Genomic DNA, 21,914 nt, shown 5'->3' on the forward strand with positions numbered 1-21,914 from the left:
TAAACCCAGCGTTTCTAGTCGTCTTTCAGCTTGTCACTATTTTCACTTGTGCTCAGCAGACCAGCAATGCGTGAGCTCGTGAGGACTCTTCTGGCTGTTGCACGAAATATTGTGCACTTTCTTCAGTGAGTATTTTTGTTTGTTTGTAAATACAGTAATAAAATACACATGAAAATTTTGTTTTTTGTTTTGCCGTTGAGAAAAGTTGTGTATGTAATGATAGTTCCTTATTGTAGAAATGGAATGTAACAAAGAAAACAGAAACTTGCTTATTGAACCTTACAACAAGTAAAAGTGTGTCTGTAATCCATATGATACGCTGTACCATAATAAAGCACGTCTACAAATGTTTACTTATTAGTTTATATGTTTTACGTTAATGTGCAGATAATTTTACTCTCGATATGAGTACGTGTCACCTAAATTAGTGAAAGCACCGCACATGCCTCATATAATTGCATCTTTTGCGTTATGTCAGAATGCTAGAAATAATAGCGTTGAGAGAATAGCCACAGGCGCCACAGCAGTTGTGCCGGCCGTGACCACTGGCGACTGTATGAGCCGTTTGGTATCTTTGCGGTCGCACTGTTGTGAAATACCTTTCCTCATTACTGTCACTTGTGCGAATCGCTTCACGTACTATCAACAGCAGCCTGTCAAAAGAAGTCACATCCATTCTGACGAAGTTCTTAGATTTCTGTGTCTCCTTGGGCCTCAACTCCTTCATTAACAGGAAATTTTTACCCCTGCCATCACCCCTTCTTCCTAGCCACATCGAACCCAATTTCTGTTCCTGACGCTACGTCGTCGTTCTGCCCTTCTCCTAATAACGAAAGCGAACATAGTCACGGCAAATGTTGCAACACAATAGCGTCCTCCAAGTTAAAAATGCTGCGACACACAAACATAGATAACCATTTGGTTGTCCAACATGACATAAAATGAACACTTTAATCCAGCTGCAAGGTAACAATAACTGCTTGAGAAATACGAACCTGGAGCTCTCAGAAGGTTCATTGCGAGTGACTAGCAGCTTTACAAAAATATTAACTTTCACACTCAACGACGTAAACAAGGAATATAAGCCAGCAGTTCCGATTACAATGAGATGACGAAAGTCATGGGATAACGACATGCACATATACAGGCGTTGCGTACACATGGTATAAGATGGCAATGCATTGGCAGAGCTGTCATTCGTTCTTAGGTAGTTCATGTGTAAGGATTTCCGACGCGATTAGGGCCGCACGCTGGGAATTAACGGACTTTGAACGCGGGATGGTAGTTGACACTTGACACATGGAACATTCCATTTCGGAAATCTTTAGGGAATTCAATATTCCGAGATCCACAGTGTCAAGAGTATGCCGAGAATACCAAGTTTCAGGCATTGGCTGTCACCACGGACAACGCTGTGGCCGACGGCCTCCACTTAACGACCGAGAGCAGCGGTCAGTTCAAAAAGACAAGCAACGCTACGGAAGTAATCGCAGAGATAAATGTGGAACGTGCGACGAAAGTATTCGTTAGGACAGTGCGGCGAAATTTGGCGTTAATGGGCTTTGGCAGCAGACGACCAACGCGAGTGCCTTTGCTAACAGCACGACATCGCCTGCACGTCTCTCCTGGGCTCTTAACCGTAACGGACTAGGCGGCTGGAAAACCGTGGGCTGGTCAGGTGAGTCCCGATTTCACTTGGTAAGAGTTGATGGTAGGTTTCGAGTGTGGCGTAGAGCACACGAAGCCATGGACCCAAGTTGTCAACAAGGCACTGTGCAAGCTGGTGGTAGCTCCTTAATAGTATGGGCTTTGCTTACATGAAATGGACTGGGTCCTCTGATCCAACTGAACCGATCATTGACTGGAAATGGTTATGTTCGGCTACTTGGAGATCATTTGTGGCCATCAATGGACTTTATGTTCCCAGACAAAGATGGAATTCTTATGAACGACGGTGCGCCATGTAATTAGGCCACAATTGTTGGCGACTGGTTTCAAGAACATTCTGGACAAATCGAGAGAATGATTTAGCCACCCATCTGAAGTTTATGGGATATAATCGATAAATCAGTTTTTGCGCAAAATGCTGCGCCGGCACACTTTCGCAGTTATGGACGGCTACAGAAGCAGCATGGCTCAATATCTCTGCAGGGGAAAGCCAAAGATTTGTTGAGTCCATACCACGGCGAGCTACTGCACTCACCAGGCAAAAAGAGGTCCCAGACACTAGTAGGAGGTAGCCCATGGCTTCTGTCAGTCAATGTATGTGCCCTTCGGGTGCTGGTGCAGAGTTGTGTAGGACAGACGTGTTGCGTAACACCAGCTTAATACATGAGTTATTGATTTTGTTAGCTTTGACCAGCGTATCTGGAATCAGAAGCCTGGCTGGACCAGTTACACTGATCCGACCTTCGCTTATTCTTAGATTCACAAATTTGTATTCGCGTCTGGAAGAGTGTCCTCGGAATGTGGATCCTATTTCACTGCGCTCTACGCTCTACTACATCCGCGCCGCTACCGTCCTGCGCTTTACGTGACTGTGTCGGACTGCACGGCAGGCGAGCAGGAAGACGCTGCCACTTGAGGAGATGGACGGAGCTGCTGCTGCCGCCTTATCTGAGAGCGCCGGTGGCACTGCCTCCACCGTCGGCGGGGATTGCCGGCGGAAATGGAACGATTTAGTGGTGGCGCGCGTCCCCGCTGTATCCGCTCGCGCGATCGGACGCCTGCCACTCCTGCCGCAGCGCCAGCTGCCCCGCCCTCTCTCCTCCTATTCTCGCAGACACACTCGCCCAAAATTCCAGGCACCGACCCCATCTTGCGGAACATCCTCTTGCTTCCTCCGCTGCAGGACTTTCACCGTTTCCGGGCTTAATCCTCTGTTAATTAACGCGGATTCCGCGCAGCTCTTCCACTTTTGCCGACTGGGCGAGCAGGGCGCTTTAGACTCGATCTTCTTTGCACTGAGATATCTGGTGCTTCAGTAACTTCATTTGCAGAAACTTTACACTTCATTCTTACGCGACCCAGCCTGTCAAAACGCTATTCGCCCAGTGTCGTTAACAATACAGCGACCAAATGGAAATGTAGTTATCGCTCTTAAATTCATTACGACCATCCTTTAATTACTGAATTTCTTATCTAAGTTTAATACACAAAGGTTACTGCTTCTAAACCAGAGTCTGAAGTTCACCTTCCCATCCTGTTAAGTCTGATTCTGATTATAATTAACCTTCTGTCGACTGAGAATTCGGGTAGCGGCAGCTCTACCCTTAAATATTATTATATTGGCCCTAACAGGTATCACCGTTCAGATCGCCGTAACAGCGGAGCCCAGTTAGTGCAGACCACTAACCCCACCCCCGATTCTTTAAAGCATCCAGCACTAGATAAGTACAGTCTGAGTAATTTGCGCTCCGTTTTAAGAGAACCTAGTTTTTCACACACCTCAATGTTTATGACGTCATATCTCACGAACCGTGTATCGTACAGTGATACAAAGGGCGTTCAATAACTAATGCAAAACATACTTTTTCTATGCCAATTTCCGCTGGAAAAGAGCAGAATTTGTCGTGGCACATGGTGGAATAATTTCCGCTTCAGCTCTTATAGTTTCATGAAGTTCCAACAGGTGGCGACGCTTTACATAGCCTTCAAAATGGCCTCTGTAACGGAGGTGAGTTCCAAACAGAAATCTGTCATTGAGTTTCTTTTAGCGAAAACCCAGAGCATCGAAGATATTCATATACATTTGAATAATGTCTACAGAGACTTGGCCAGTCAACAAAAGTACAGGAAGTCGTTAGGCGAGGCATCTGACACCATCGCAACAAGGTTGCGCCAACGCTTCCGATCTCCCGCTTGCTGGCCGGCTGCAGCAACTGTGACTCCTGCAATGTTGGAACGTGCGGGCACATTCATTCGTGGTGATCGACATATTGCAATAAAACACCTCGCTGTTCAACTGGACGTCTCTGCTGGCAGTGCTCACACACTCGTCAACTGGCTGAGGCACTCAAAGGTGTGTGCCCGCTGGGGCTCCCACCGCCTGACAGAAGACCATAGATAGCAACGAAGGCCCATCTGTGCAGAATTGCTTGCGCACTAGGAAGCTAATCGTGATAATTTTTTGTCGAACATCGTCACAGGCGATCAGACATATGGTCATCATTTCGAACCGAGAAAAAACGGCAATCCATGGAGTGATGCCACACCGCCTCTCCTTCGAAGATAAAGTTCAAAGCCACACACTCAGCCGGTGATGTTATGGCGACGGTATTCCGGAGGAGTGGGGAATAATATAGTGTATTGGAGTCTCGAATGAAACTAACCTGCTTTCAGGTAAAAGATGTTACATTACTTACTGAACGCCCCTCGTATAATTTTGCAGGTAGATTAAGATATATATGTCGATGCTGTCGGCAGAGTATATTGCGAATGGAGTTAGTAATAAAAAGAAGGTAATAAATTAAAACGTCATGACTGACACTGAAGTTTTGCTACATGAACAGCGAAAATTTAGTAACAAACATTTTTCCTTTCGTTATTTTGTATGTTTGTGGGGGGAGGGGGTCGTCATTTGAGAAAAAGTTGCGCCTACCTCGTACCGTATGAATACAAGTGATACTGCAGTCGCTGAAGTAGTATCGGTATGACGAATTCACTTTCTTGAATGTTATGTTATTTCTCTTAAAATTATTGAAGAAGCTAAATGACTGCTCGATCGCTGTAATATAGCAATTTCTGGAAATCTAATATATGTGGAACGTTTCAAGGTAGAAAGCGTAGACGGGATGGAGATTAAACGCTGAGACAGTGGTTTCATTAATGTAAGATCTCATAGTCGGTGAATGGCTGATCCTTTCTTAACTGTAACAAGTTAGACGTACTATGCCCTCACACTGTTATTATTTATATACTCATCCTTCCACAGCACTATTTACATAATGGACTTCTCAAACTGTAACATACTTTCCCTGTAGCACATACTTCAAACATTTTCAACTCGACCTTCAACAGTCTGCGTCCGTTTTACACCACTTTGCACACAGATAATTAATTATTATAATTCGTTACTATTGCCTTACTGTTTCTCCTACATCATGCCACTAAATAAGCCAACAAACGACGTGACGTTACTGTCCACTCAACTATCCTTCAGCTGTCTCCTCTCCCTGTTCCTCTTATTTTACATTCATTTTAATTTGTCCGCACTTCTCCAACAGAAGAAATTCAACATATACATCATTTTACATGTATTTACTAATGTTACATAACATAGACTGTATAAATGAAAGAAAGGAAAAAATCAATAACCAAAGAAAATTCCGCTGCAGTAAAGTGTCACGTTGTGCTCTACCAAAATATGGTTCAGTAGTTTTGGTATGCACTACATAAATGGCGCAGTAAATGGTAGGATTACCGGATATATTGGTAAAACTGGTAGGGAAAGAAACATAAATGAATTTGTATGAAGGAAAATGAGAATCAAAGACTTTTCTTTGTTTTGTTGTTTGTTTGGTTGTTTTTCTTTTAGAACTGCACATTATTCAGTGTTAGTCCATTTTGCATTTTATATCCTTACCGGATAAAAATTAGTTGCTCGCTTAACTTCTGCACTTTTATATAATCAAAGCAATTACTTTTGATGTGTGGACAGTTTACATGCAGAAACATAAAATTATATACAATTATTGTTGTTATTTTGTACTCAATAGAACGTTCTTCATCATGAGCAGAGGCAGGAGTTTCATGTAATAATTGATAAGTGCGAAAGTTTTTTTATGAATAACAGCAACATGTTTTATATACCGGGTGATCAAAAAGTCAGAATAAATTTGAAAACTTAATAAACCACGGAGTTATGTAGATAGAGAGGTAAAAAATTGACACACATGCTTGGAATGACATGGGGTTTTATTAGAACAAAAAAAAAAACACCCCATATTGCTAGACGCGTGAAAGATCTCTTGCGCGCTTCGTTTGGTGATGATCGTGTGCTCAGCCGCCACTTCCGTCATTCTTGGCCTCATAGGTTCCCAGACCTCAGTCCGTGCGATTATTGACTTTGGGGTTACGTGAAGTCGCAAGTGTATTGTGATCGACCGACATCTCTAGGGATGCTGAAAGACAACATCCGACGCCAATGCCTCACCATAACTCCGGACATGCTTAACAGTACTGTTCACAACATTATTCCTCGACTACAGCTATTGTTGAGGAATGACGGTGGACATATTGAGCATTTCCTGTAAAGAACATCATCTTTGCTTTGTCTTACTTTGTTATGCTAATTACTGCTATTCTGATCAGATGAAGCGCCATCTATCAGACATTTTTTGAACGTTTGTATTTTTTTGGTTCTAATAAAACCCCATGTCATTCCAAGCATGTGTGTCAGTTTGTACCTCTCTATCTACATTATTCCGTGATTTATTCAGTTTTCAAAATTATGCTTACTTTTTGATCACCCGGTAAGTTCAACGAAGTATTGAAGCGTTCTTTGGTATATTTTTATTTTAGCCTTTTGTTGATGAAGCTGCGTTTTCTTGCGATATATGATAAAACTGTATTGTTTTTTTATTTTTACTGCAAAATCGCTGTGTTTCACGTTAAAAATCAACAATGTTCACTGATCGCATATGTAATAGATGCGATCGTCACGATGTAACGCCTGGTAAGTACGCAACACGCTTAACGTATAGGTAATGCTGGTACGATCTTAACTGGCCAAAGCTGCTAGGAAAACTACCGTAGTCTACGCTAACTTCTGGTAGTTTACGGTAGCCTGCGGTAGTTTTACAACTCTAATAAAGTGTATTCTCTGTGATTGCCCAACATCTTGTGTTGATTTATAGCACCCAACGAACAACAGCAGAGCATGTTGAACTGGCGTGTGTATACGATAGGGTTGAATTTACGATAGCAGAAGTATAGCCGCAGTAAGTGTATCGCCTAGCGCGTACCCGGCTTCGTGTTTCAGCGGGAGGTCCTGCAGCGGGATGTGGACCGGGAGCGGCGGCTGCGCCTGGACAGCGAGGCGCGCCTGCGGGACTGCACGGCAGAGGCTGAGCGCTGCCGCGCGCGCCTGCACGCCCTCCAGAGGGAGCTCTCCCGGTAAGCCCGGCCGACCACCGTACTGCGCACCGCCTTCTCGGCGCACCGTCTGGGTTCCACCACATATTCATTACACTGCGTGTGCATCGCATCCGAGCTACTCTCGCTGATACAATATCATGCAGTTGAAGTTTCATTGATTTCATCTCCATTGTCCATAAATTTCATTATAACAAATCTGGTTCAATTGGCCGTTTTTTGGCAATGTGTAGCTGATGCGGCTCTGTCCAGTAGACATGCAAAAATACACTACAACATCTCTATTCGTCATTACTGCGGAAAACGTGATGATGTGATCCAGTTGTATCAGCTGGACATTTCACACGGCCATTCCAAGTAGCCTTTGCAGCTTCTATACATGTGTCCCCTATGCAGAATGTATCGGTCTTAGATCCATTGATAGCTCTCATTTTGGCTACAGTGAGGATCCCTACAAATGATTAATATAGAAAAGCCCTTTTATTTGGCATCAGATGCACATAAAGGCTGATTCAGCTGCCCCTGCTCATGGGTTTTACGCAACCCGCGACGCCTTAAAATACCACATGCAAGATTTTCATTTTCCCTGGCTCACTATATGTAAACAGTCCTACAGAAATTATGAATAGGATCTTTTTTTAAGAAATTTAATGTAGCTAAATTTTGTACTGGGATTTATTTTTGCTAGAGGCCATAATTTTCGAATTAGTCAAGAGAAACGCGCAAAAGTGACTTTTAAACGCGTTTTTCTTGAATAACTCGAGAAACCATGGCACCCAGCGCAAACATATCCCAGTACAAAATTTAACTACATTACCTTTCCTATGAAAAGGTCCTGTAAATTTCTTTTAGGACCAAGAGTTTGCATGTAATCGGTGAAGAAATACGAAAATCTGGCGCATGGTTTTTGAAGGCATTGCGGGCTGCATAAAACCTACTGTTAGGAGAAGCAGCATCGCCCTCTGTTGCATATATATATATATATATATATATATATATATATATATATATATATATATATATATATATATATATATATATAATGTGTGTACCATTTCTATTTGCATCCACTTTGCTTTATAATCATATGTAATTGTAACAAAAGTAAATAAAATCAGTTACTATTTACAGCACATGTCCGTTGTTTCTCCATGCACATTCACCCTCAGACACGCCTTAGAGTTTGGTAGTTCTGGAGTCTATAAATACTTGGAATAAGTATAACATATACAGCTGATACCAAATAAAAAAGCTTTTCTATAAATGAATTGATATTTAAATCAAGACCCTAAGCTGTCGACAGGCTTTGATATACATCAACGGGGACGGTTGAAAATGTGTGACCCAGCCGGGACTCGAACCCGGGATCTCCTGCTTACATGGCAGACGCTCTATCCATCTTTATTTTTTGCATTTTGTTCCTTATTGTTCATTGTGTTTCGCCGTAGCGGACGTCACATGACATCCGTTGAAGTTCGTTGTTTATCCCTTCACTCAGTTTTTATTTATTACAGAGAGCAGTTAGCTCTTTGACCGGGCACGCTGAGCAAACGTGCCGGCATCAATCTGAGCCACCGAGGGCACAGAAGATTTTGCGAATGCAGGGATTTATCCCTTGCACGCTCCCCGTGAGACCCACATTCCCAACTTAATGTGCATACACTACGTTCGTAGTGCCCCTGCTCATTACACTCATTACTCGCGGCAGACAATCATACCGAGTCCCGTAAGAGCTCGGGCAATGCGTGTCCGAAAGAACAGATACCATCTTCATATACAGTTAAAGCTAACCGGTCACTGACCTTCTTCTTCTGTGCTGGATGCACACGCATTGACCGAACTCTTACGGGACCCGGTATGATTGCCGCGAATAATGAGTGTAATGGGCAGAGGCACCACGAATGTAGTGTGTGGACATTAAGCTGGGAACGTGGGTCTCACAGGGAGCGTGCAAGGGATAAATCAGTGCAGTCGCAATATCCTCTGTGCCCACGGTGGCTGAGATGGATAGAGCGTCTGCCATATAAGCAGGAGATCCCGGGTTCGAGTCCCGGTCGGGGCACACATTTTCGACTGTTCCCGTTGATGTATATCAACGTCTGTTGACAGCTTAGGGTCTTGATTTAATTATCATTTGATTCTAAGAGAGCCGCATGGTAACCATGTCCAAAAGAACAGATACCATCTTCATACATCTTCTATGAATGTCTCTCAGCTGTAGCTAGTTACCTACACAATTTTTTTATTTTTTAATGTGTAATGGGCTGCTTGCCTTTTGGCAATGAGTATTCAGATATTTTTTAAGAGTGCCAACACACGTTATATTTATCACGAGAATTGTAATATAAATAAAAAAAAGTACTATTTACAGCTTGCACACCCTCTTTCTCCATGCGCGTTCACTCTCACACCTTAGACAAGCCGTCGTGTCTTGCGGTTCTAGTGTCTATATTTTCGAGTGTTAGTCACAGCCTAGAAAGGCAACGTTTCCTTGTAGCGAGTATTCTGAGAGACGAGAAACGTATTTTCCATGGACCTAGTGCCTGATCACGAACCAATAAGTGTCGTGCAATTGAATTTATCTCATATTGCATTTTCCATGTACCACATGGCTGGAATGACTTTCTCGCAATAAACCAGCATCAAGCTTCAGATTTAGCAAGTATCAGCATAAGACCAGTTAGCGACAAATATTAAAACAGTTTAAATGATGGCTTGCTTGTAATGAGAACCAACCATTTTCCCGTCGACAGGAAGCATCGCATTTAACACCAATTTAACAATTTTTGTGCCGCGCGGGATTAGCCGAGCGGTCTTGGGCGCTGCAGTCATGGACTGTGCGGCTGGTTCCGGCGGAGGTTCGAAAGAAAAGATGTTATGTGGACATGTATCCGGAAACGATTAATTTACATGTTAGAGCTCATTTTAGTTTCGTCAGTATGTACTGTACTTCCTCGATTCACCACCAGTTCGCCCAATTGAAGGAAGGTAATGTTGACTTCGGTGCCTTTACAAGTACGACACAACATGTGGTTCATGTACGATGGAGCTCCTGCACATTTCAGTCGAAGTGTTCGTACGCTTCTCAACAACAGATTCGGTGACCGATGGATTGGTAGAGGCGGACCAATTCCATGACCTCCACGCTCTCCTGACCTCAACCCTCTTGACTTTCATTTATGGGGGCATTTGAAAGCTCTTGTCTACGCAATCCCGGTACCAAATGTAGAGACTCTTCGTGCTCGTATTGTGGACGGCTGTGATACAATACGCCAATCTCCAGGGCTGCATCAGCGCATCAGGGATTCCATGCGACGGAGGGTGGATGCATGTATCCTCACTAACGGAGGACATTTTGAACATTTCCTGTTACAAAGTGTTTGAAGTCACGCTGGTACGTTCTGTTGCTGTGTGTTTCCATTCCATGATTAATGTGATTTGAAGAGAAGTAATAAAATGAGCTCTAACATGGAAAGTAAGCGTTTCCGGACACATGTCCACATAACATATTTTCTTTCTTTGTGTGTGAGGAATGTTTCCTGAAAGTTTGGCCGTACCTTTTTGTAACACCATATATATATAGTTGTTATTACTCTCAGTATACTCTCTTCCTCTGTACCTACAACGCTCCATGCGAAGTTTCCCTTAATGGAAACGGTGCTGGAAGCCTTTGTCTACGAGCTCCTTGACGACTCATGCCTTTTTTTCTTTCACTCCTTCAGCGGACTGAAATCTTGTTCCTTTTAATGCACATTTGACCTAGGTGAATATATAATTGACATGTGCTGGTTCAATAGAATGAGGTGGGTGGTCTAGCGCTGGGATGATGTACTTCGCTAGAAACCTCTTAACAGACAACGCGATATGGGCAGGTGCGTTGTCTGGATGCAGAACCCATTATTTGTTCTTCAACAGTTCGGGTCTTTTTTTTCTAATTTTCTCACGGAGTTGAGCAAGAACCTGACGGTAGTAATGTTGGTTAACTGTCTCGCCTTCAGGAAGCCAGGGAAGATAAACAATTACATGAATATAGAAAGAAAAATCATCATAGAATCTTGATTTTTTTTTTCATGTGAGTTTTTTTCGGTCTCTGTGAAGATTGTCAATTCAAATGCATCGATTGGTTCTTATTTCCTGGATCATAAGTGAAAGGACCAGGATTAGTCACATATTGTCATTCTTTTTAAGAAATTAGGATCATTTCCAGGGATATACAAAGTGTTAGTACAAACATTTTTACGATCTTCTTTTCGTTCGACCGTGGTAATTTTCGGCACCGGTTTTGCAAACACTTTACGATGTTTCAGCAATCAATCGAATACTCAGCTGATGGTCAGACAGAATCATTTTACTTGTTTTTTCGACATTTTCATCCGGTTTTTTAGCCGGCCGGTGTGGCCGTGCGGTTCTAGGTGCTTCAGTCTGGAACCGCATGACCGTTACCGTCTCAGGTTCGAATCCTGCCTCGGGCACGGATGGGTGTGATGTCCTTAGGTTAGTTAGGTTTAAGTAGTTCTAAGTTCTAGGGGACTGATGACCACAGATGTTAAGTCTTATAGTGCTCAGAGCCATTTGAACCATCCGGTTTTGATGTTGAGGGGACTTCCTGGCAAAGGTCATCTTCGACTTCATCTCGGCCGTCTAGGAAACACTTGAACCACTCAAAACTCGCGTACACGATAAACAGTCTTCGCCATCGCTTCTTTTAGTAAAAGATAATTTTCAATAGCAGTTGTTTTCGCGTTTCACGTGAAACTTCGCGACAGTTCGTTGTTCTGATATTACACTTACTATTTTTCCGAAAAAAAAACAACTCTTAGGCAAACGAAGGCCTCGGCCTCACTGATCTGTCTCCAGACACCGGAGAGGCAATATTCGATTGAGGAGGCTTCACAATTATTGGTCGTTTATCTTCCGTTCATACATCTTAATACATAATCTGCGACAAAATGAGTCCCATTGTTTTATAGCCAAACCTCGGAAGTCGCCAGTGATTCTCTTCTAGCAGTAGTTTATCGTTGCTTATAGTAGCTGTGCCATTGGTTGTAAGGGCAGAGACTGTCCGATGCTTGAGAAGTGTTTCCCGTGGTGGATGTCTCCTGTTTTCTCTTGAGACCGAGGCTACACAAACGAAATAAATTGCTTACGAGAATTCTAACTCTTGCCGTGCCTTCTTTGTGTAAATGAACTATTCGATATTGCACTTGGCCCTTGCACTTGTACCGAGCGAGGTGGCGCGGTGGTTAGCACACTGGACTCGCATTCGGGAGGACGACGGTTCAATCCCGCGTCCGGCCATCCTGAATTAGGTTTTTCGTGATTTCCCTAAATCGCTTCAGGCAAATGCTGGGATGGTTCCTTTGAAAGGGCACGGCCGACTTCCTTCCCATCCTTCCCTAATCCGATGATACCGATGACCTTGAAGTTTGGTCTCCTTCCCCCACATCAACCAACCAACCTAGCACTTGTAAGTTTCCTTGAACTGCTTAAACAGAACACAAGTCTAAAGAAAGGTATCGCAAATAACACTTGAATGCAACAAAAAAATTTCCCCTCAAAGTACTATCATTTGTCACAAACGCTTTACCAAAAACTAAATCGATCAGCACAACTTCCTGTTATACTTTCTCGGTTCATAATAAGAACAAACAGTTTCGTTGGCAAGTTGTTCCGTGGCTTCCTACAGAATTCTTCGAGACAAACAAGGACATTTGAGTTGTTCCGACGTAGTAGATCTTGAAACTGCGCAAAAAGTTTGACGGATATTTTTCATTTCTTTCCTCACTGAAGTTGTGATTCTTTCCTTTCGAGCTGGGTCGACAGCTCTGTCTGAGCCGGCGGAGAAGACCTACAGGTTCGTCGGGCAAGTGGGATCAGGGGTAATGCTTTCACGTACACCAAGAAAGCTTGGCCATAACTAACTTTTGTTCACTGAGCGGTGTGGTACACCGGCTTAGCACACTGGAATTGTATAGGAGGCAGTGTAGTTCAAATTCTCTCCTGGGCATGCAAATTTAGGTTTCCGTGGTTTCCGTAAGTCACTTCGATATGATTTCTTTGGATAGGCCACGGGCGATTTTTCGTTTCCGCCTAAATGAACAACTGATCACCCTCCAGTGATTACGCAGTCGGGAGGATATTTATTTTCAACATTTCTTTCTCCTTTTAAAGTTTGTTCCTAAGCCTTTCGTTATCTAGTCTGACAGATGTTAAGGGACGCAGAAATATCGCAGTACGTTTGTTGCTACTAATGCTTCCACGACTTCGTTATTGTTCATGACGCAAACGTTATTGCAATTCTCTTTACTTTCATTGTGCTTCCTAAGGAAAATGTGCTACTCTCTGGCGTCGCTTTGCGGAATATCTGTGTCAGTGTCCAGTTAATTCTCGAAATCTGCTTTTCCACACATTCGACGCGTTCTTGTTAGCATGCTTCTATGGTTCGCAAATGCCACGCCTGTCCTCTAACAGGTTAAATGCCTAGAAGAAACCTTTCATCGGAATACGTTGATATTTATGCTAACGTGAAAATTTGCTCCCCTTTTGACTTACACTGTAACAGTGTGATGGCTGGGCTCCAGTATATTGATCATTGGTTGCTGTTAACTTCATTTGGCTGGAACACTCATTCTTCTATGGGGAACCGTCGGAATTGTAGCTCCAAAACTGCGAGTAAAATAACGAAAAACTTCGCTGGCGAACACAGATGTCAGTACAATCGCCTAGTTTCAGTCATTAGGTAACAGGCTTGGTTGAATGATACGATATTTCACAAAATAGATTACTTACGAAATGATGATCTGTTCTGGAAAACCTTACGATGTTTGTGGGTCCTTCATCATATTGGAATCACGGTATATAAGAATCGTTTGATATTCTGTTATATAGGACTTAGGGACCAGCATTGGGATGAGTGAAACAAAGAACATGGTAAGGAAGACAGGAATGGTAATAGTGGTGTCTTTCGGTGCACATGACTGCTGATGTTATTACATCCATTAATTGCTTGAATCAACGCAGATGTCGTTTCTATTCATCTCTGAAAGTTTTAGATAGGAGTTTACATCATCTATAAGAGGAGGAGCGCCGTACTACACAGAGAACTCTGGTGGCGCGGCTCGTGATGGTAGTGGTCGTGGCAGTTCTTCGAATACTCGAGTGTATTAACCGAACTGCCGTGGCTTAGAGACGTAAAAGTTTTTAAAACTGGTTTCTATGAATTATGGCATAGTATCAAAGAAATACTGGAAGGTAAAGTGATATCGTGGTTTAAATTTTCGTTGATGTCGAGGTAAGTGATATCGTGGTTTAAATTTTCGTTGATGTCGAGGTTATTACAGATGGAGGACAAACTCGGATTGGGGGATGGGGAAGGGAATTGGCTACGTTCCTTTCAAAGGAACCACCTCAGGTGTTCGCCTTAAGTGATCTAGAGAAATCTAAATCTCGATGGCTGGATAGGTATTTGGAACATCAGTCCTCAGAATGCGAGTCCAGTGTCTCACCATTTGGCCACCTTTTTCGACAGAAATGTTAGAGTGTATCTACTAGCAGATAATTTCGATGAAAGAAGTTCATATATTGTTGAACTATGGCTCAAAAATTTCACTTATCTGATTTTGCTGAGTACCTCAGGTCGATTCTGAATATTTACGATGGTACTTCACGCAGAGGGATATTAATTGTGCCCTATCACCAATCGTAAACAGGATAAGGACAATCGAAACATATACTGAAAGAAAAGTTCCCTATGTCAATCACGTTCCAGCACGTCCATGAAGATATAGAATATTAAGATCCCACAATCTGAGCTTTTAGCAGCTTTACAAAATTATACACTTAACCACTTAAAGACGAGATACGACACTTTACACTTGTACACTGAATCTGGTTTTGTTTACAGGTACGTAATTGTTCTGGGCTGGAAAATATTTTCTGGGCGTCTGTCTCGCTACTCAGGCAACAAGACGCTGGGATACGTTGCGAACTGATTTTGCAGTCGCTGTGCAGTGGAATCTGCAAGTCTGATAGCCGCCAGTTAGGCTGTCTGCTGTATTTTTGCTTGCAGATGCTACCTGGTTATTTAGCTGAATATTCCGTTTTTAAGTAAATATTAGCTAGCGCCCACACCCCAGGAAACACAGGGGCTCTGCTGTATTGAGAGAAAACACAAGATCCTCCGTTTTGTCTATTGTTGAAAACAGACATGTAAAAACAGAACGCACAAGTTCGTATTTTGGACGGAAAAAAACACAGCAGCTAAACAGCGTTTTCACTAGAGAATTCTGTGCTATAACTTTTTGGTACAACTGACGAATTTCAGTACCGACTCTTTTTCGACTCTATAATTTTATGTCACGCGCGGAAGCGTGTGATTTTATGGCTCTTCTAAACTTTTCCATGCAATCGACGGATGTGAAGTTCGAGTAAAATAACTTTGGGATTAAGGCATTGCAGCGACGAGGGAGGGTATAGTGTTGCTATCATACCGATCTTCTCTCTTCCTTTTAATCCCAACAAGTAAGGTTCCCACATTCACGAAAAATACTTAAGCCTCAGTCACTACATTACACTAAAATCGGATTCTGTTTTTCTTGTAACTAGATTTACGTGATCGATAGACTTTTGGTTGCTCTGAATGGATGTTATCAGATATATCGTAGTTGTTACTGTCTTCAGTGATTTATCACCAAGAGCGTAATCGAATGATAATTGGGATTTCTGTTTGTTTATGTGAAATGGAATTATTTATGTTGAGGTTCAACTGCCAGTTGCTGCACCAGGCGTCGACCATCGGCAAATCTTTCTCCTTTTCGGTACAACTTCCATACATAGAACTGCTTATACGCGAATAGCTTCACGGAGTTGCCTTAGTAATCCGTCACATCTATTGTGTACATAGTGAAGAGAACGGTTCTACAGTGCTCATTTCGTGCGCGTTTGGAGCTACACTTGCACCTAATCGGTTCTCGCCTTTACGGACGACGCGTTGAGTTCTGTCTACTGCGACCCTCTGAATGGAACCTAGAAGTCGAAGAACTTATTTCACTAAGCGTCAGTGTGGATCCGTCTGGAATACTGCAAGGAACACTGAATCAACTTGGACATTATTATTTACGTTCCCCAGGTTGTCATATCTCTCACAAAGAGAGAGACCATAGTTTCACAAGATCTCTGTTTTCGGAAACCATATTGATTCCCTCATGAAGATTTTCATTCTCCAAAAAGGCCGGTAATACGCATGCATGAAAAGTGACCCATAATTCTATAATAGAACGGTCAGTGATAATAGGCCTACAACTATGCCACTTATTGAACACGAGAATTATCTTTGGTTTGGTGATTCATGATACTGCTGTTTTACATAACATTGCGTAACGTTTCTGGCAGACAAGGAGAGTCGACAGTGGAGTATTATGTGGCGATATCGATTTATCTTGAGTCGTTCTTAGCCGTCCAGTTATCTTCTGCCCAACAAGAAGACACGATGAAAAACTATCCACGCTATAAATAACACACTTGGCACTAATTACATGAGTAGCATAAGCAAAATGGCCAAAATGATTTTGTACCTTTGTTACTGTGGTACATATTATACGGCACCGCTCATGTTTTGATACAGAACTTGAAAAATATTGGATGCTTTCTCAACGGACTCACGCAACAATTTTTGAATAACTACTGTTAGCTGAATACATGTCACGCGCACATTCCTTTTAGCGTGACGGAACCCTTCAAAAAAAAAAAAAAAAAAAAAAAAAAAAATGTTCAAATGTGTGTGAAATCTTATGGGACTTAACTGCTAAGGTCATCAGCCCCTAAGCTTACACACTACTTAACCTAAATTATCCTAAGTACAAACACACACATCCATGCCCGAGGGAGAACTCGAAACTCCGCCGGGACCAGCCGCACAGTCCATGACTGCAGCGCCCTAGACCGCCCGGCTAACCCTTCATTAGCTCGATAGTGAAACGAGTGTCGTAATCGGAGAGGAGAACAGATCAGCAGAATCAGAAAAAACATACGTCCTTGCAGATCCGAAGAAGAAAATGTTAATGTGGTATTAGTTAACTGCAGGAGCGTGCGCCGTGAAGTCTGAGAATTAGTCTTACTATTGGCAGTATTATACCCAACCCTGACTGAAATCAGTAGTGAATAGCAGGGAAATTTTAAATTCCGATTAGATTGTATAAGACTAGACTGAATTCCGGTAGTGGCTGCTTATGTATTGCCGCAAAGAACTCAGTAATATTTAGTGGGATTAATACATATTTCGGATGCAAAGTAATCTGGATGAAGGTGAGAGGCTAAGGTAGGTTAAACATGGTGAAAGTATTCTTTATCGGCCACCTGCCTCAGATGGTAGAACATTTCAAAGAAAACTTGGGGAATATCGCGAGAAAATTTTCTGTTCGTGGCTTTTAATAGGGGAGCAATTTCAGCTACCCAGCTATGTAATGGGAGAGTCATGCTCCTAGAAAGAGTACCAAAAACTGGAATTGTGTGACATTGTTCTGAACGTCGTTTATGAAAATTACCTTGTACGATGTCTTAGAGAACTGATTCAAGAGAGTAATACCTAGGCATCCTGCTAACCAACAGACCGAAACCTTTGGATTTAGTTACCGTACAGGAGAGAATCAGTGGCCATTGGATTTGTAAGTGTAAATGTGAATGTTATGCTTAGCAAGTATGGAAATACACAAGTGACATATTACGACTAGCTTCCTCGGGACTTAGCTGATGAGTATTTGTTGACAAAATTCGGAAGCACTCTACAGTAGACTTTAGAAATATGTGTTGATAAATACTGCAAGGGACCTCGTAGCGTGGATCAATAGTCGTATTATAAAGTTACTACGAAAGGAATGAGAGTTTTATCATAGATATAAACTAAATAAAATTCTTGTTAGGAAACAAAAGCCAAAACAACAGTACGGATGCCATGCAAGAAGCCTTCGGTTAGTACCAAAGTAAAATTTTGCAGTCTGAACTGGCGAAAAATCACTAAAAGTTTTGGTCTTACTTAAAGACAATAAACAGATAAAAAACCACATATTGTTTCACAATTCCTATTACAGTCTTCTAAGTGTTACAGAGGGGATTTTGTGGATAAAGTTTCGATCAGGAACCCATGTCCGGAAATGACCCTATGTCCGGAAATAACCCTTTTGGATATAAAATAATTTTGAAGATCGGATCTCTTTCAGATCGGTACGCACGCAAACGGATCCCCGTTGTAATTATGACATCGCGTGCCATTTTCGTCCCACTACTACAATGGCTGCGAGCAACTGGTATGTTGACCACTACCAGGGTTGACGTGGTGCTCCATGGACACGCCGTTCTCTCCACATGAGGAGGGCGTCCTTCGTGTCGCAGAAGAGAAACCGACGATGAGTAATCGAGACATTGCCCATGCCACCGATTTCTGTAGAGCACACAGCTCAGAGCTCATTGCTTCCTTTATGTAATTACCGCGGAGGGGAAGATTTGAAAGTGATCTTATCTTCACATTTATTTTATATTCAAACGATGCGTTACAAGACATAGGTTCTCTGTCAAAATTTTCTCTGTTAAGTCTCCTCTACAACCCCTAGAAGCCAATAGTAAGAATTGCGAAACACCCTGTACACAGTCACTCTTTGATCTTTCTGGCACCAAAACGAAAAATAATAGATCGTTTTATTGAATTCAGTCTACCAAAATTACATCACCTGTGAAGATCGTAATACGGGTCATTCTTTCACCCAGGCATTTTTCCGTGGGGGTTTTAGGGAAGACACAGCAAACATGAACCTGGATAGCCGGTCAGCGATTTCAATCAGCGTCGTCCTCTCTCGAAGGCGCATCAAAGAAAAAGCAAATGGATCTGACCAGATTCCAGTACGATTTTTTATCGATTATACGAAAGAACTTGCTCTTTTTTTAACAGCGCTGAAGAAACCAAGTGTTCCAAGTGATTGGAAAAGCCACAGATCATTCTTGTTTTTTAAGAGGTTCGTCTGGACAGACGTCAATGATAGGCCTATATAAGTGGGAGAGATATGTAGTGTCAAAATTCCTAGGGCAGACATTCGAAGATGTGAAACTTCTTGGCAGATTAAAACTGTGTGCCGGACCGAGACTCGAACTTGCCTTTCGCGGGCAAGTGCTCTACCAACTGAGCTGCCCAAGCACGACTCACGCCCCGTCCTCAGTTGGTAGAGCACTTGCCCGCGAAAGGCAAACGTCCCGAGTTCGAGTCTCGGTCCGGCACACAGTTTTAATCTCCCAGGAAGTTTCATATCAGCGCACACTCCACTGCAGAGTGAAAATCTCATTTTGGATTTGAAGATGTGTTAGGCAATTATTACTTCCTCCAACATACACCCAGCGAAATGACCATGGCGAGATAAATCACACGAACCTGATCCCAAAAGAAGTTTTCCAAACAGTCGTTTTTCCCACGTTAACATTCGCTGTCGCTGTCGTCCGCTACACGCGGAATGTTGGCTTACGAAATGCAGACGAATTGCTTCTGCAAATTTTCACTATATTCATTACATTTCAAACATCGTTGGTTCAGACTGTCAATGGAGATGAAATTATTGATTTTAGTATTTGTAGTATTGAAAAAGTCTCTTACTAGGAATCATTATTTTAAGAGGGAGTCGTACTGCAGGTAAAAGGCTATTTTAATTTTCTCTTGCGAGCAGCTCTCGTCTACGTAGAGAGGAAATTACGTTCTGCGCTGAAACCAAACGCAGCCAGCCTCGTTTGGGAGTGGAGTTCAGCTATCAGAAGCAAACTCTCCTGTTTGTTTATTCCTTCGCGAAGTAGCGTTGAGTGTTCCGAGTTGACAGACAACAGCGAGGAGTGATGTTACATCGGGATCACTACCGGTGGCAAACAGCGCCACTCTCTGCGTTACCCGACACTCAGAACTGGCTAATTAAAGTCTTTCTAGCCCTCTACAGTTTCTTCGTAGCAAAAGCAGTTTGTAACGGTAGAATGTCTGTCGGCTACAGTTTATGGAACTTTAAACATGTCTAAAACAGTAGTGCCTACATTGGTAATTAATTAAAAAATACTGGTCTAGACAACAAAGACTTCATTCTAGAGATCTTTTCGATTATTCAGTGCCTGTATCCATTAGTGCTTGCTTTCTCATTTTTCGAATGAAAGTTAAGGAAAATAAAACAGAATGTTCGTGAAATACGTATAATTATAACAATTTCGGAACCCGAATACATTCCTTGTCTTTCCGTTCAAGAAGATTGCATATTTAACATACAGAACGAAACCACACAGTTATGATGAACTCCATTTGAAATACTATATCTCCATCACCATTCCGCAGTTCACACGTTGTGCCAGCCAGAGTGTTCATCGAACTACCTTGTTCAAATGTGTGTGAAATCTTATGGGACTTAACTGCTAAGGTCATCAGTCCCTAAGCTTACACACTACGTAAACTAAATCATCCTAAGGACAAACACACACACCCATGCCCGGGGGAGGACTCGAACCTCAGCCGGGACCAGCCGCACAGTCCATGACTGCAGCGCCTAAGACCGCTCGGCTAATCCCGCGCAGCTGAATTACCTTCACACTATTTATCTACCATTCCACTCTTGAACAGCAAGGAGGGGTGAAACCAACACTGAAATCTCGCCCTGCGACATCTGAGTTTCGTATTTTATTTCGATGATCATTTCTCCCTATGCAGGTTGATGACAATAAAATATTTTTGTATTCAGGGGAGAATGTTGGTGACTGAAATTTCGTGAAAAGATCTCTCTGCAACTATGAACACCTTTTTTTTTAATGATTGCCACCCCCAACTCGCTTATCATATTCTGTGACACTCTCTCCCCTATTTCGCGATAGCATAAAACGAGCTACCAGTCTTTGGACTTTCGCAATGTCCTCCGCCAGTTCTACGTGGTAAGGACCCCACACCGCACATCAATACTATAGCACAGTACGGACAAGCGTAGTGTAGGCAGTCTCCTTAGTGACCTATTGCATCTTCTAAGTGTGCTGCCAATGAGACGCACTCTTTGTTCGCCTTCTCCTACAAAATTTTCTACGCGATCGTTCCTGTTTAAGTTCCCCAAATGTTTAGTTGAATGCAGTCTTGTGATAGTGTGACTTATCGTTAACCGAAATTTAACAGATTCCTTTTAGTACTCGTATGGATGACCTCACACTTTTTATTGTTTAGCCAACTTCTATAAAGCTATCTTATCTAAATCATTCTGCAATTGGTTTTGATCTTCTGACGACTCTGCAAGACGGTAAATGACAGCATCATCTGCAAACAATGTAAGACATCTGCTCAGATTGTCTCCTAAGTCGTTTACATGTGTTAGGGTCCGGAGAGGACCTACAACACTTCCTTTGGGAACGCCAGATGGCACATCGTTCTATGATTTTCGGTCAATTACTACGAATTTCCTGATATTACTGCAATCGGCGGTATATCATCAGTGTTTCCGGCTTGCAGTAAGGAATCTAAGAGTCAGTAAGCAAAATTAATGGCAACACAGTCATAGATTGTCCCATTTATTCACAGTAACAACGTTTTTATTGTTGTTCTTATAGTCAAATATAAAAGTATTTTTTACTTTCGCCTTTATTTTTAATAACTCTACTTTCATTCAATTTTATCTCACGAAATACATTAAGCCGCTAAGAGGAGTACTTTGAGTAACCTTGCCAACAGCTGTTCAGGAATAACGGTGAATGAAATTATTACCTGTGATTTTGCATTTCGGCAATATGACGACTGTGTTCTGTTTCACCATTGTCTCTCTGTTACTCTGACCATT

General features: G+C 42.4%; 1 protein-coding gene across 1 annotated transcript in view; it reads left to right on the forward strand.

Annotated features, from left to right (window-relative positions):
* The window catches only part of LOC126088246 (uncharacterized), a 206,978-nt gene that overhangs the window by 71,504 nt on the left and 113,560 nt on the right, over window positions 1–21,914 (forward strand). The window contains exon 2 of the mRNA XM_049906379.1: window positions 6,983–7,116. Coding sequence (XP_049762336.1) covers window positions 6,983–7,116 — 134 coding nt within the window. The remainder of the gene's footprint in view (window positions 1–6,982; window positions 7,117–21,914) is intronic.

This window comes from Schistocerca cancellata, chromosome 1 (genome assembly GCF_023864275.1).
Source record: "Schistocerca cancellata isolate TAMUIC-IGC-003103 chromosome 1, iqSchCanc2.1, whole genome shotgun sequence".
In the NCBI taxonomy this organism is placed as follows: Eukaryota; Metazoa; Arthropoda; class Insecta; order Orthoptera; family Acrididae; genus Schistocerca; species Schistocerca cancellata.